At 43.7% G+C, this 15,996-nt stretch overlaps 1 protein-coding gene across 8 annotated transcripts in view; it reads right to left on the bottom strand.

Annotated features, from left to right (window-relative positions):
- The window catches only part of PKP4 (plakophilin 4), a 70,469-nt gene that overhangs the window by 25,185 nt on the left and 29,288 nt on the right, over positions 1-15,996 (bottom strand). For 6 of the 8 annotated variants that reach the window (XM_050340374.1, XM_050340375.1, XM_050340369.1 and 3 more), the window contains 2 exons: positions 10,351-10,463; positions 1,420-1,454 (listed from right to left, as the gene is read on the bottom strand). In XM_050340374.1, the coding sequence (XP_050196331.1) occupies positions 1,420-1,454; positions 10,351-10,463 (148 nt within the window). The remainder of the gene's footprint in view (positions 1-1,419; positions 1,455-10,350; positions 10,464-15,996) is intronic. The other 2 variants (XM_050340376.1, XM_050340377.1) reach the window with 1 other exon arrangement.

The raw sequence follows: 15,996 nt of genomic DNA, 5'->3' as shown, positions 1-15,996 counted from the left end.
TCAGAAGGAATCTGTACCAGTTGTGAACTGTCATTGGGACACTGCAGAACCAGGGAAAAGAATGTGATTAAAAAAAAACCCAAAAACAGAATCCACAAAACCATTGTTCACACTGAAAGAATAAGTAAAACCAATTTCTCAATTACTAGACAAAACAAATTTGACTTCTGTTTAAAGCCACTGCTGAAAGAATACCTGAAAATCACCACCATGGTTAGCAAAAGTTAAATTCCAGGACAAGTTAGCAAAAGTTAAATTCCAAGACAAGTAGCTGTTGAAAACATTAGCTTTAAAGGAAAGGAAAAAAACTAATGTGTGCCTCACCTCAGCTGGGGAAACAGAAACCATGGAAATACAACTATGCAAAAGTTTAAGAGCTTAGTCTCTAAATAAAACCAAACCCAGGAAGGGGATATTTACCTAAGTTACCCCAGTGATGGTGATTATGGACGTGCCAGGCTGAACAAGCCCTGGCAGGCAGTGGCCTGTGCAGCGGCTCCCAGGATGGACAGCACCTCGTGCAGAGGGCCAAACGCTCTGCAGAGCTCTCACCAGGCTCCCTGCAGTGCCAGCTGCAGATGGATTGCATGGGGCCACTTTGGGGGAATATGGCAAGAGGATGGTCCAGTTGGAAAGACACCACCTGCACCAAGGGACTGGCAGGAGCTGCAGTCCGAGCGGGGCTTCTGCAGGGCCCCCGGCACTCCAGAGCCCGCTGGGGTCACACAGGGACTCTGCAAGGTCAGATGTCACAACTGCTGCACACAACCTGACCAGCACGATGCTCTGATTGCCAGGAGCAGGAGGGATTACTCCAACAGACATGAGAATGGCCTCTTGAAGATATAGGCCTACCCATTCCTCCAGTATACTCAGGAGCAGATGTATCAGTACCACAAAAAAAGTGCTTCTTTTGGAAAGAAAGTTCATGCTATCCTGAGATACAAAACCAGAAAAAGCACTCTCAGAAAAACCTTCACTTATTAGAGACTTTTTCAGTTGAGTAAAAACATCTGTAAAAAGAAAAATAATCAGTTTTCAAGCTTAAAACATGCAGTATTTTTTTATGATCCTTACCTGCCAGGGGGAAGACTCACAAGTAATTTTAAGTTCATTACAAAGGAGACCCAGTACATGACAAACCTCATGTTATAGGCACAGCTCAGACAGAAACACAAGGGCACAAAAAGCTGCAAGAAAAGTACCTCCAACTATCCCTAAGCTCAAGCAGCTTTTACGGTAACAGAGGAACACACAGGTGTCTTGTGTGACAAAGAACATGTCACACTTTAGAAAAGATACTTGGAAAAGACACCTAGCATTGTTGCTAAACATTCCATTCATGTCAAAACAAGCAATGAATGCCAAGAAAATAAAGCTTTTTGGGTTTAAAGCAAATTGTACACATAAAGATAATACCTGAGGATCTCCAAGGAAATGACTTCTCAGTAGAACTGCAGAAAGAAAAAAAAAAATCACAAAAATGAACCATGTGGCTAGTTTGGATTTCTTTTTTGTTTTATTTTGTTTTTAAGCAAAGCACAGGAAACTGTACAAAGAACCCCAGCAGGTGAAGTTTCAATAGGCTAGGTAAATAAGACTCTGCAGTGCTTTACACCCGACAACTGAACCACTGGTTATTGTGTGTTAGGCAGTGGGAATTGTTCACCGTAACTTACTGTACGTCACAGCACCCAGCAGCGTAACCTGTCTGCTCCAGGACAGGTGAGAGTGTGATCCATGACACTCAGTTCCTGTTTCAGGTTACCTCAGTGGCCCAGCACAGCCAGCGGGCACAGCCAGCGTGTGCTGTCAGCACCCTGGGACAGGAGCGCTCACTGCTCAGGGGCCGGCCAAGCAGCCTTGGGAATCTCCACTCTACAGCATTTAAAGCAGCTTAAGAACTGGGGGTCTGTTTCTTTTCATTATTTTCACTGTTACTTCAGTTTCCAATTTTCCAGAGAATCCTGATCCTTTGTATGGGACAAGTCAAACCACCTGACTCACAGCTACACCTGAGAGTGAGGAGGTGACAGATCTCACCTGTGCAGTTAACGAGACACCTTCAGAAACAACTGTGGCACAGACCAAGCAAGTCTGATATCAGCATAAGCCCCAACTTCTCCTGCATTTTTCCAATAATTATTTTATATCAAACTATCTTCCCCATTTTGTCCTTCCACCCAACCATGTGCTTTCCTGTGCTCACAGGGGTACTGCTGCACGACCACCTTTGCAGACAAACGCAGAATTCATCCATGTGTTATTGGTATTTTTATGGGAAAATGTATTTACTCATTCTAATATAAACTACCAAACTTTGACTCTTACATCATTTTTGCAATGATTATAAGTTGCTATTTTTCAAATAAAAAGCTATTTAAAGGAAAAACAGGCAAGTTCATCCGATTGTATTATGTCTAAATATCAGCATGAGACTGGAATTTTGGGTAAGGTGTATCCCTTTCTAAATGATTTTTATTTTACTTCCTTCTACCAGAGCCATCAATTACAAAAATCTTCAGCATAGCAGCACGAACAGTTGTTGACCCTTATTTCCTAAGGTGAAACCAATCACTTAGGAGCTTAGTCCCTGATGCAATCCCTTTGCGGTGCTGGGACACACCTGATGCCAGAGCACCAAGTCCAAACACGGACCCAGCTACGTCCCAGATCAGGAGGAGCAAAAAGCACAACTGCACATCATCCTGGGGGTTTGACCAACTTACCCTCAACACCAGCAGCTACCTCCCCCCAAACTCACCTCCTGTGCCCAGGGAGCTCTGCCACTCCACTCCAGAGCAAAGGCAGACGGATTAGTTTAAACTACCTTTAGTGGTACAGTTTAAATTGGGATTTAAACAAGCCCATATTTTTCATGACCGAGCCTGCTAAGGCATTTCAGGGAAGAAGGTCACAGCCCCCAGCTAACAGGAGGGAATAAACAGCTGCACATGGAGCTTTCTGAAGCTGTTACAGCTGTCCCTGCAGCACATCAGGCTGAGTGAGTGTGGCACACGAGGCAGGTGGCTCTGAGGAAGGCAGGAGCATCCCCCAGACACCTGAACTCTGCAGCACAGGAGCTGTGCTACCATCACCTGGCTGCTCCACCAGTGCCAAGGCCACCAAATCTCAATTTCTGCACACCCTTGGCCTAAAGTTCATCTACTTTAAATAAAAAGCTAAAACTACTTCTTGTTTCTAGTACACTGCCACTGAATGTAACCAGTGCAGTAACTCAAGAATGTTTCTCTAGCATAATTGGGGAACTGTAGCTACACACCAATGGAAATTCTGTGCAACTTTACTGCCTTTTTTTCTTGCAAACTGAACCTTGTAACTGTTTTAAAGAAATCTTTAAAAATATTTCTACTTTTACAAAATCATCAGGAAATTTGTACCCAAACTGGTATTAGATTAAAAAGAATTTTTATAAAATGAAATTAATTTTTGCTATTGAAAGCTGAGTTCTGAATGCCAGTTAGTCTACACAAATTCATTACATTACAGTATATTCCTTACTCTTCACTGAGCAGACTTGCATATAACTGGTCATTAATCAATTACTGTTACTCATTGATACTCTGGTCCTCTGGATTGAAGAAATACAAAAGCCCATTTGACAGATTCTGTGACCTCTGGCCCTAGAATTTTCATGCCACCTGAACACAGTTTTACACTCTTTCACTTTTGCTCTGTTCCTCAGACTTTCTGGAAACCCAATTCCTTCCCCTGAGCCCACATGGCTCCGTGGTGCTGGCGAAGGCACCACCAGCTGAGCACACACAGCTACTTCACTGTCACAGGACTGTAACCCCTGAGCTCACCCCTGCCCAGCACACCTGGCTACTGCAACTGCCTTCACAGGTACGGGAGGTAGGAATGATAAAGGCTGCTCTGACCACAGGTCACAAGCAGAAAGCTGTTTCATCAGCACTTCAATTAGTTAAACATTTAACTTGGCTCTTATTAAAGGATTCTGGAACAAGTCCAGCATACATCACCTTCTGGCATCATCACCTGCTTTTGTCACCTTGCAGGTGAAATGTTTTGAAGTTACCAAGTCCTTCAGCTTTGAGCAGTAAGTCCAGTGCACTTCATTCCACTAAAAGCCAGCATGGTCACACACTGCTGAGCTGCTGTGCCCCCCCTTCCTGACAATAACAGGAGAGACATCCAAGAGAGGCTACATGGGTGGGGGACTGCACTTCAGAAAATGCTTAATTTTAGTCCACTATTATCTTTGAAAAAGAATTAGGTTAGTAGAGTAGACATGCAGAAATTATACTTTCTTTTCAGAACAGTTTGGTGTGATATACAGTTTTCAGTTTGAGAAAACAGAGACAAATATTATGACAGGATCATGAATATTTGGTAACTAGAGATGGAGCATGCATACAAACTCTGCTGAAATCAATCTATGCCTTTTTTTTTTTTTTGACCCTTTGCATTTTTTTCCTCACTCATATTTCCTAAACATCTGGATTGTTTTCTGCTTGTTTGTTTTGAGGTTTTGTTTCATTTCTGCTTTTGTAATTTGGTTGTTTTTTAGTTTTGTCCCGTTCTTAATTTCACACCTTTTCTTTGCCGCATCACAGGTTTAGTACAAAGCTGCTTTAGACACAGAATTGAACCAGCTGCCAAGGTGGAAAAAATAATAATCTGATAAATGGAAAAGGTTTTGTAGGAAGTCACTTATAGACAAAACCCACTAAGGATCACCAGCACTATTTCACATTTTCACGTGGCACCTTTCAAACAAACTCTTTCCAGCATTGGATTTCCAGGTTAGAGCAGGGGCCACCATCCCTCTCCGTGACGTGGCTGTGCCACCCTGCAAAGGCAGAAGTGGTTGCTGGAGGTCACAGCCAGAACCGGGCCAGCACCTGTGCCCAGGACAGCAAGGCTTCAGCAACTGACGTTTAGGGAAATTCTGATTTCAGACTGCTGATTTTATTAAGCAGTGTGCTAATTTTTTTCAAAATTATGTAAACACGACTATGATCCCCAGTTCCCTGGTCAGTTCAATTCTCAGTGCATCTTTCATAGGTATTACATAACACGAAACAGTTTAAGCCTATTATATTTGCAAGTACTTCATAAGGTGAACAGTATTTCTTTTTAAACAGCACCACTAGAGAGAAAAGCAGTGATTTCCATTTCCTACCCTCACTGGTTGGCTATACTGCTGCTGTCATCAAAAAAAAAGGCAACAGCTGAAAAAATTTAGTATTATTTATTAAATATTTATAAAATGGTGAAAAGCTGTAAAAAGCTAAAAATATAATCCTGTTTAAAATGTATGTACTTCACACATATTTCTGCAGCATTTCAACTCTCTGCTTGGGTACGCTTCCATCACTGGAATACATCCGTGCTGTGAGGCAGCGGCAGGGACGGGCTGTTCCCAGCGATCCGGGCTCACTGCGGCAGAGCTGCCAGCCAGTACTCAAGTGCCCGGTCAGGCTGAATGTGTTGTTTTACTTGTCCTTTATCTCCCATTCTAAACATCTACACCAACAACACATTTACAGCGATGTGCAGCGTGAAGGCTCACAGCTTTGTGCAACTGAATTCTTGGTGTAGGGGCCATCGACTCAACTCTGTAAACTTGTAATGCCCATTGCAAGCAATGGGCAACCAGGAAAATCAGTGCAATGAGATTTCATACTTTTGCTGTTCTTATTGATACAGGTAAGCAGATATTTTCACAAATATTTGAACTAAATGAGGTAATTTTCAGTCTCCGGTTTTCCTAACAGCTATCCTCTCGATTTCAACAACACGCCTCATTCCTCTACCCATTCTGTCAGAGCCTGTACCAGGTACCACAGCCACCCCACGCTCCCCACACAAATTAACCAGCGCTGCCACCAGCAGCAGGTGGGCCTGGGGCTTGCTGGCTGACCCAGGCAAGCACTATGCTCCGGGGGTGAATTCAGAAAGCTGAAATCTGCAATACTACCCCCAGACGTGGTCACTCATCCTGACGGATGCCACTTCCCACGGCAGGGACTGGTGCATCCCTTAGCTAAGGGAATGCCTGAGGGACGGGCAGTCAGACATGCCAGGGGCCTGCACCTGAGCTCCTGCTGTGCGTGGGGCTGGGGGTGCCCGGGGCTGGGGGTGCCTGGGGGGCTGCTGCCCTTTCTGAGCAGGACAGCTAACATGTGCCACCTGACCCGGCACAGACACTGGCTCCAGCCTCGGAGAGCACAGCTCAGCCGGCACAGCCACTCTGCTTCTCCCGCCCTGCTGAGTGGCAGGTGGACATTCACAGGAAAAACAACGGCCCTGTTCTGTGGCCCAGGCTACTCCTGCTTGTTACTGACATATCCAGCTGAAGTCAGGGTTAAACCATCACTCTTCAACTTAGCCCCAGAGCAACTAATCTGTAAGTTACAGGGTTTTTTTCATATTTGATCATCAGCAAATTGCATTAAAACCTTCAAATTCTTTCCTCAAGTCTTTCAGCATTCAAAAGCTTTGGTGGAGTTTCAGAAAGGCTTACAGTCTGAATAAATGAAACAAAAACATGGATTTGGGAACTATGACAAAATACTTCACAAGTTTCACTCATTTTCTATGCAGACATGAATAAAGACAGCACTTTTAACTTTCTGTGGAGCAAGATAAATGATAGCACACCACAAAAGCACTCTGGTTCTGATTCTAAAGGTAGGTTTTTTTGAGTTTATAATTTACCATGAAAGTTTGGTAACATTAATGTAATGCAAACAATTTCAAATATACCCTTGGAAATGCTGAAGTATTTGACACATCATCGGAGCAAACTGCAACCAGTTTCTGTGAGGAGAATTACCCCAGATGAGCTCACTGAGAGCAGTCAGGTCAGGACAAACGTGCCCCTGCCTGCTGTGGAACGCCCTGGCTGGGGGTGGGCACAACTTGGGGTGTCCGACATGGCACTGCCCCTCAGGTGGGACAGAAGGCATAGCCTGGTGAGAAAAACATGTGCCCATGAAATGTAGTACATGTGCACCTCAGTGGCAGTTTGAGTGTCCATCACAGAGTGCAGCACTGTGCTGAACTGCTCTGCAATATTGCCTGCTGCTACAGAAACTGCCTACTCTGTTCTAGTGGGAAAAGCAGAGAAAATGAACCACCCTTGTGGCTACGAAATAGATTTGATCTTTCAAAACCCAGAGGACGTCAGGCAGGCACATCATTAATCAAAGTGACTGTCAGAAGTGTTAAAATTTCCTTTATCAGTTCTGGTGCTGCCCAAGGGGCTGCATTCCAAAGAGTCAGGTGCGCCAGTTACACACTCCCCTTGAAGTGTGTGTGACAAGCTGCTGTTACCAGTGCAGGACCATCCCACTGATAAGCAAGAGCCTTTTGGTTCCCCACACCACTCAGCCTTCCCGAGTCACCCAACAGTAACTGGAGGAAAAGAAGCAGGCAGCTGTGAGAGTCAGGCTGGGCAGTGTGCTCAGTCCTGTGGGCTGAGCCCTGGTACCATGGCTGTCCCCCTGCACCCCAGTGTGCTCCCACATGTCTGCCTGAGCCCCATGGCTGTCCCCCTGCACCCCAGTGTGCTCCCACACGTCTGCCTGAGCCCTGGCTGTCCCCTGCACCCCAGTGTGCTCCCACACGTCTGCCTGAGCCCCATGGCTGTCCCCCTGCACCCCAGTGTGCTCCCACACGTCTGCCTGAGCCCTGGCTGTGCCCCTGCACCCCAGTGTGCTCCCACACGTCTGCCTGAGCCCCGGCTGTGCCCCTGCACCCCAGTGTGCTCCCACACATCTGCCTGAGCCCCGGCTGTCCCCTGCACCCCAGTGTGCTCCCACACACCTGGCAGCCCAGACCTGAACCCAACAGAGCCAGCCACACCACAGAGGCAATGGCAGCTGCAATAGTGCCTCTGTATGGGGGCTGAACAGCCCAGCGGCTTCTGACAGAAACCTGTGCATGGTACAGCACAAAACAAGAGCAAGAGGAGGCAACTGAAACTTCACACTGATTTCCTTCCCAGTCTCTTATCTCCAGTCTTGTCATGCATAGCACTGGTAAAGCTATTTAATACTCATGTGTGACACTAATTGTGTAATTTCAAGTTCTTAAGAGGTTTGAAAGTGTATGGGATGCCAGGAAATATCTTAAGAGTACTGAGCACAGTACCCAGTTATAAAAATTAATTATGAGAAGAAATAAGTTTAACATGCAAGTAACTTACAGGTACACAAGAATAAACTCTACTGTACTCCAGGGCTGCAGCTGACTGAGTGCTTCCTACTCCATCCATCACACTACAACCTCCGAGGATCTGCAGATCAGGTCTCATTGCCATCCTTCCCACCCCTCCCAGGACAGCAAATCAGCTACTCCTCTGCCCTGGCTGCAGTTACAATGCACTTGTACCACAGGTGGGAACAGACAAACAAGCCTGACCTACCAGGACCTGTTTTTGTTTTGCTTTGTCCATGTGTACAAAGCAACACTCATTTCTCAAAACCAAAAGCAGCAGAAGGAACCTTGCAGTGAGGTGGGAGTCCCTTAGGTGCCCCCTGGGAGGTGACAGTCCCATCACTGGCAGCAGAGCCACACCAGGGCCAGGACAGCAGTGGGTAAATCAGAGAACTGCTCTGGCCACTGAGGTCAGCAAACCCTTCAGCTGGACTCTGACACAGAATGCTCCCAAACATTTTAACCACAATAAAAGAGATTAAAGCACTGGCTTTGAAACAAAGAATTGTTGATTTCCTCAGGGACAGAAAACTTGAACAAAGGATAAAAATAAAAAATTGTATGACTCTTATGGTTTAGTTCTGCTGGCTTTTTTTAGGCTTGGAATTGTTTCATGGGGAGGACCAGTTGTTTGGCTTTTAACATAAGACTCTGCCAGGCAACTCTTTCATCTGGTCAGGAGAAATATCACCTTGCTCCCAAACCAAGTTGACCCTGTTTCTGGGAGCAGGTTGCCAGCTGCCCATGACCCATCTCTCAACACAGCATTCAGTTTCCAAGAGTTTTCTCCATGCCTTCTTCACGGTTATTTAATTTCTTGTCAGCCTTAGCAAAACATTTACATCACCTACTTTGGGGAAAGACAGATATCTTCTTATGGCTCTAAATTTTGCTGTTGTACTTGTGCTTGCTGTGAAACTGCTCTAAGAGATTGTTTTCCCTTAAATCTTTCAACAACTCTTCTAACTACACTGGAAGCTACTGTCTGTGAAGAAATGGAAGCCTCTAATTCAAGTACAGATGAACTGGTTTCCCCCACCTTCTCACACATCTCTTAAGAGGGATATCCCCCTTACAGAATAAGTCAAAGCATTGACCAACACCACACACGTGCCAGGACACATTGCCTAGCCCAGGCTTTAAGCCCATACCCCTCAGCACAAAAGTAACGTAGCACTGCATTCACACCTCAAGTAGTCTGATGTACCAACCACCTGTGTTAGTTGGTACACTGGATTTTTAAAATCTATTTTTAAATAATTGCCTCCTGTTTCTTAAGTTTTTGTTGGACCAACTTTCCATTTAATTTGCAGAAATATTTGTTATGGCCACAGGGGGAAACATTTCAGAATGATACCCAGGTTTACTGCTGAAGGAATCCAGAATCAGAGAGTACTTAAGGCAAGAAACACTAATGTTCAGAGCACACTCTAAAGCCATGCCAACAGGAGCTCTGCTGGAACCCCAACTGCAGGTACAAATGGTTCATAAGAACACGTGGTACCAAGGCTTTCAGATTCAAGAGCTACCGATCATTTGACATGCTTGAGATGAGTGAGTGCCCAAACACATTCAGACTTACAAAGACTGCTAAGGAATTAAAATAAATAAATAATCAGAATACTCGTTACAGCTGAAATACTAGCAAATGCTTTGCCATAGTTACAGTCATTGCACGGAAAACACATCAGGAATGTTTCACACTATTTACACATTTAGAGCAAGATGTTCCCTGAAACACATGTAATGATAGACAGTTTCAGAAAAGCTGAATGAAACTGCATAGTTATTTTAAGACAAAAAATAAATAATTGCATTACTGCATTTTACTAGCACCCTTACTTTGATACAGATATGTGCAAGTCTACTATATTTCTTCTGGGCTGAATCTAAAAAGTAAAATCCAACATCTTTAGAGAGAAAGTAAAGCTTTACATACATTCTATTGAAAATGTAATCAATTATTACAAGACCTCTTGAAGCTGTCCCATAACTCTTCACAGTAAATCTGCATTTTTTTAATACTTTGGATGTTCATGGAGGTGAATAGCTACCAGTGAAAATATATGAAGAGGACATAAGCACCACTAAAAAGCCTTTAACTTATGGGACAAATGAAAGTAAAGTCATCAGGACCTGTACCTTGTGCTGGCGATACTTGGTGACTCTGCTCCAAGCCTACATCTCTCTAGCTGATTAGCCACAATTTGCCTTTCCACTTCCAGTTCTCTGGTAAGTCTTTGAAATTGGAGCTCCTGAAATTTCAAAATAAAAAGAAAAGCATTCTTGATGTTAAAAAAATGGGTGTGGATTAACTCGGAAACAATCACTGATTCATCACAATCATGTTTTTGTTTTGACTCTTCCTTAGGGGAATAAACTATAAAAGTGGAAATTTAATGGTTCCTTAAATCAGTGATTCATGCAAATGTTGATTTATCACCTGTTACAAAAAGAAAAACATGTTTAAGCATATTTGGATTTTCTTCCTCCTGCAATTAAAATTTTTGTGTCTCCTTATGTTCCCACAATCTAACAAAATCAGTGCCTGTAAGGTCAGTCTTCAATTGCATCTATGAATAAGGAAACTGGAAAATACCCTATCCTAAATTTTACAATCACAAACCTTCAAATCCTAAACTATTCTACATTTTGACTTCTGTATGTGGAAACCTCAACATTTATCATTTCAAACTGGCTGAGGGTACAGATGTGCTATTTCACCTCTTCTGAGTTCAACTTTTGTCACATTTCTTGATCAAAGGTACCAAACTCGAGCCTTTGTAATAGACTTTTGGAATGTAACTTTCTGAGGGTGACACGGGATACCAGTGCTGCACAGGGTGGGCATTACTGAAACCTGGAACCATTTTCTACAGCACTCTGAAACAAGACTGTGTCACATCAAGGGATATTGGGGGTGTTTTCATCCATACTTAGCTTTTGTGAACCACAGAAAAGGGTTCTATCGAGCAATCACATTATGTTTCAAACTGATACTGTAAACCTCTAAAAGTTTAGGTAAACTTTTAAAAAGCTCAACACTATATAAAAATAGATGAACACAAATATTTAATGATCTGATGAAGCAAGTCTTATATACAGGTCAATTACAGCACATACACTCTGAGTTGACAGCTCGAATTACTGATCAGGTTTTTCCCTGAGTGTAACTGCCCTAATGGCACTGCCCAGGAGCTCTGCCCCTCACACAGAGCCAGGGATCACAGCTCATGCCAGCTGTTCCCTCCCACTCACATCACACACAGTGGGGCTGAACCACCTCCCTCTCATGAATGGCTCTCCTCCCACTCCCTTTTCCGTAGGATGAAGGGTGGTTCAGCAGTGCTCCATGGCTCCCAGCACTCTGCAGGGACCTCTGCTCCCAGCTCCAGCCTTGAGGACTTCTACAGCACACAGGAGACTCAGAGTAACAGTAGGGAAAAGGTACTCTGAGCTCAAGGTTTACCTGGCAGAAGCAGTACTGACAAAACAAGGAGGTCCCCTCCAAGTACCCTTTAAAAGAAGACTAATTGGCACCTATCTCCTCAGGAAGGCAGTTCAGGGCCAAACAGCAGTTGCTCTCCTGCCAGAACAACCAGATGAGATGACAGAACCAAAACAGCTGCTGTGGACAGCCTGACCCGAGCCCCACCCCCCAAGTGCTGTAACACACACACAGCCTCCTACCCCACCCAGAGAACACAAGGGATTGTGGACACTTCCAAACGCTTATGAGAGCTCCTAACCAAACTGAATAAACACACCCTAACAGCCCCGGCATTGGAAAAGCTCGGCACAGTGGATGCTCGGATATGAAAGAGCATTTCAGACATATGTTCTCAACTTGGATTTTATTTAAAGCTGCTTTCAAACAGAATTCTACAGCTAAATCATTTTAATTCCAAGACCTGATATAAAGAGCCTTAGAAATGTGATAACCCACAGACCACCTCAAACCTCATGGGCCTGTGACTGGAACAGAAAGCATGGAGAATATCCAAAGGTTTGTATGACACAGAGACCCACTTGTCACAGTCTGACACCAGTGGTTGGCTTGATACAGCTTCATGTCATACCACAAGGGTCCATAGGCTCCAGTCAGCTCATTCAGACACTTTGTCTTAAGCAAAAAAAGTCAAAGAAATTCATAAATGATAACTTATTTTCTAGTTCTAAGTCAGAATACAGGTGATACATCCATCTAAAAGCTGATTCTCCAGAATGTCATTCACATGCTAGCAGAGAATGTCGTGATTTCAAAAAAAATCCATTTGGATGCTGAAGCTCTGCAAGTTTTGGAGCAAACGTCAGCAAGACAAGCTTCTTCCAGAGCAAACGATGGGTGTACTATACAGCAGGTAACAAACACAAACCTTCAAAATACACAGTACTGTGCTGCTTGTTTGCAGAAATAAGAGAAAACACTTAGGCTATGTTTACAGCTGTTTCCTGTTCCTTACTTTTAAATCAATATTTAAATAGCAATGTCACAGGTGCAAACTCTGAATGTGAACCTATTGTTATTTACCAATCTTTTAATTAGATGAATAAAGTAAAACATATGCTAGCCATAGCTTGCTTCCATTCAAGCAATTTCTATTAATCTGCCTTTTCATTACATACAGAAGCATTAGTGAACACATTACTCTAGAAGACATCTTGTTGCATAACATTCTAAGTAACAAACTGCCTATTTAAGTAAAAATCCCTATTTTCTGCCCCACACTGCAAAACTTCAGAGCCAGTTAAAACAAAAGAACTGTACTTCAACTTTTCTTGAGAGTAGAAGTGGTGAATGGAATAAATGGGTAACAGAGCAATAAATTTTACTTCATTTATTTATACTCTGTTCGAAAAGCAAAACTCACTCAATTCTATCACAAAATCTGTGCTAAGGAGAAATAAGAGAAAAACACCAAGTCCTGCTTGGCCACTTATGAAGCACTTGCACTGTTGAGTTTGGACCAACATCATCAGCTGTCTACACTGTTCTTCATTCCTGTTTTGGTGTTGACCAGAAAGCCTACAGACCCCACAGTGCACTGAGCAGCAGAGGGGTAAGAGGCCTGCAACTCATCTGCCAGTCTGAGATCACTCTGGTGCTCAGGGAGACCTAACCTGCGTTTGTAAGTGCAAGCACAGCAGAAAAAACCAACCCAGCTCTATTTTGTACATTCTGGCTTGGGCAGCCTGGCAGTCCAGGAAAGCAGCAGTTTACAGACTTTTTGAAATAACAAGTGCTGACTTTTGTGTGTCTTCTTAAATTTCGTATCTGCAGCTGGAGGTGATAGGTACTAAGCACCTGCATAAATAGACAAGAGGGATAGTTTTAGAGGTCCCATCTTGTTTACAGCTGGAATACCTCAATGCTTTAAGCCTTTTTTCTTTTAGCTTAAATCACCGCGTTATTATAGAAAAAGAACTCCTAATCAATTCAGAGTTGATCACCTTCCCTAGTTTATGCTTCCTTATAAAGACATTTTATACCACTCTGAATAGACCTACCCCCATGGTGTGTATCAGACAGCACACCAGTTCTGGCAGGAATCTCCTGGAATTTGTTTCCCTGGTCAGCTCTCTGGGAGCAGTGGGAGAGCATGCTCCTCAAACAGGGAGCTCCCAGTACAGAGGAGCTGCTGCCCTGGGCACAAATCACAACCCACTGCCTGCTACAGCACTGCCTGATGACAAAGTGGCAGGACTCAAATACAACTCAAATACAACTCTTAATAAGCTTATTAGCATTTGCAGCAGAACATCCATGTGGCAAGCACATTCTAGAATTACAGGTGCAGGTCACAGAACACGCTGTCACTCTGCATTCCAAAGAGCAACCAAATCCCCTCACACAGACACAACACACTGGCTTGGTCAGAACTACTTTTTTCCAAGACTATCAATAGACACCAAGGGGAAAAAAACCCCCTGTAATTCTCTTCACCCCTTTAGCAGTAACTACTTCATTATCTTATCAAAACACAGGTTTTGTGTTTAGAACCTAAATTCCACTGCAAAAGCACAGACCATAATTCTTAACACACAACTAGAGCAAATGGTAGCTTTAATCCCAGTTGCAGCTTCAGAGCAGGAAGCTCAGAGCAGCTTGCTTTGGGAGGCAGCTGTACTGACTGCAGGCAGACAGGCCGCCAGCAGTGAGAACCAGAGCCCAGCACATTTTAGAGCTTTTTTTAGAGTCATTTCCTTTTGGAGGCTGAAGCTTTCAGAGGAGGGACAAAGCCTGCATGGGGTGTTGCTGTTGTGGTGATCACCCCAGGTGACCATCAGCTCTTCCCTGGCGAGTTCCACGTGCCTTGGTAATTCCTTGGCAGTAATGCTGAGACCTCACTCGAGATGACACGTCCCTGCCGCAAGGTACAGACCAGACCAGTTACACCAATCCTGACAACTGAATGCCATGTGAAAGCTGAGTGCCTCTGACAGGCTGGTGGCTCCCTGGCAAGGGACAAAAACCACCAACACACTGGGCTGGGCTATTGCCAGCAAATATTTGACAACGGGTAAGTAATGGGAATGCAGTTTGCGTGACTGACCGTGAAGACTGTTCTCCTGTTGCATGCTTTAGATAATAAAGAAAAGTAGGTTTAGAGGCAATTCTGTGCCTTTTATCTGCATCCCATCATGATACCATGTTGCAGACTGACCCTTTTTATTTCTGTTAATGGGGAACTTTCATCCTGCAGTAACATGGATGAGATTGAGGAATCTAGATTACAATGCTGAAAAATCAAAAATTACTTTCTTCCTGCCCTGTTGTGAACACCCCTGGCAAAACACCAATGACTTGAAACTTTAAACAAAGGGTGGTCCAGATGGCTAATGGAAGATTTTGTGGACACAGCTCTGCAAGAATCAGCAGCAATGGCACAAGCAGTGAAGTCACAGACTCCTTTTAGTGGTTCATGCCCAGCTAGTCAGACCCATACTGGGCAGCTGGGACAGCTGAGGCAGACAATGCCTCTAACAGACAGATGCATCTCTTGCAGCTTCTTGACTTGACCAGTTCTCAGTGGCTGCTGTGACAGAAGACAGGATATGGGTGGGCTGGTACTCCAACCTACAGTAACACTGGGAGATGCTAAGCTGCTTCAACCACCAAATGTCACTGTCTGTGAAATATTATCAAGGTAATTGTCAGCTGAACTATGAAATGTGTTCCTAATCACAAAAATGTTACCTGTTGAACAATCGAGTTAAGCCTCTTTCAGAAGCTCAAGTTGCTGATCTAAGAAAGTGCAGCCTACACTTGAGAGGAATATTTTACCTTGCATTTACTATTTCTCCTTCACTGCCACACACAGTGCAGAGCTACACAACTCCCATCGCCTGTGAAAGTTCACACAGTGCTACAGAAAATCTGAACAACATTTCAGATATTTTTATGATACAAACATGCAACAAAGAAGAGCACAAACAAAATTAAGTTCATTTATACCTTCCTTCACATTAATCTCCTGCACTGATCTACGCAAAGCGCTACATTTCCAGTTGCTGTCATTCAGGGCTAGATCAAGCGACTACTTAAAAACATACTATATTTTCCAACATGAATGTCATACTGTAGTGACCTGCTATTTATATTCTCTACCCGAATCTATGTCAGAAAAAAATGTACTTCTAATTAACCATATAAGAGCAACCTCAATATTGTCTGTAAAAATTAAGTTTACTCACGCACACAACTGCATTTGCATGCTTTCAGTATCTCAGGATCTTCCAAAATAGAAGACAAAAGATAAAAAATTGGACAGTGCAGAGAATCACAGA

The sequence above is a fragment of the Myiozetetes cayanensis genome, unplaced genomic scaffold (genome assembly GCF_022539395.1).
Source record: "Myiozetetes cayanensis isolate MyiCay16 unplaced genomic scaffold, myiCay2020 scf9, whole genome shotgun sequence".
Lineage (NCBI taxonomy): Eukaryota > Metazoa > Chordata > Aves > Passeriformes > Tyrannidae > Myiozetetes > Myiozetetes cayanensis.
The sequence above is the reverse complement of the archived record's forward strand: the minus strand, read 5'-3'. Positions and strand labels throughout refer to the sequence as shown.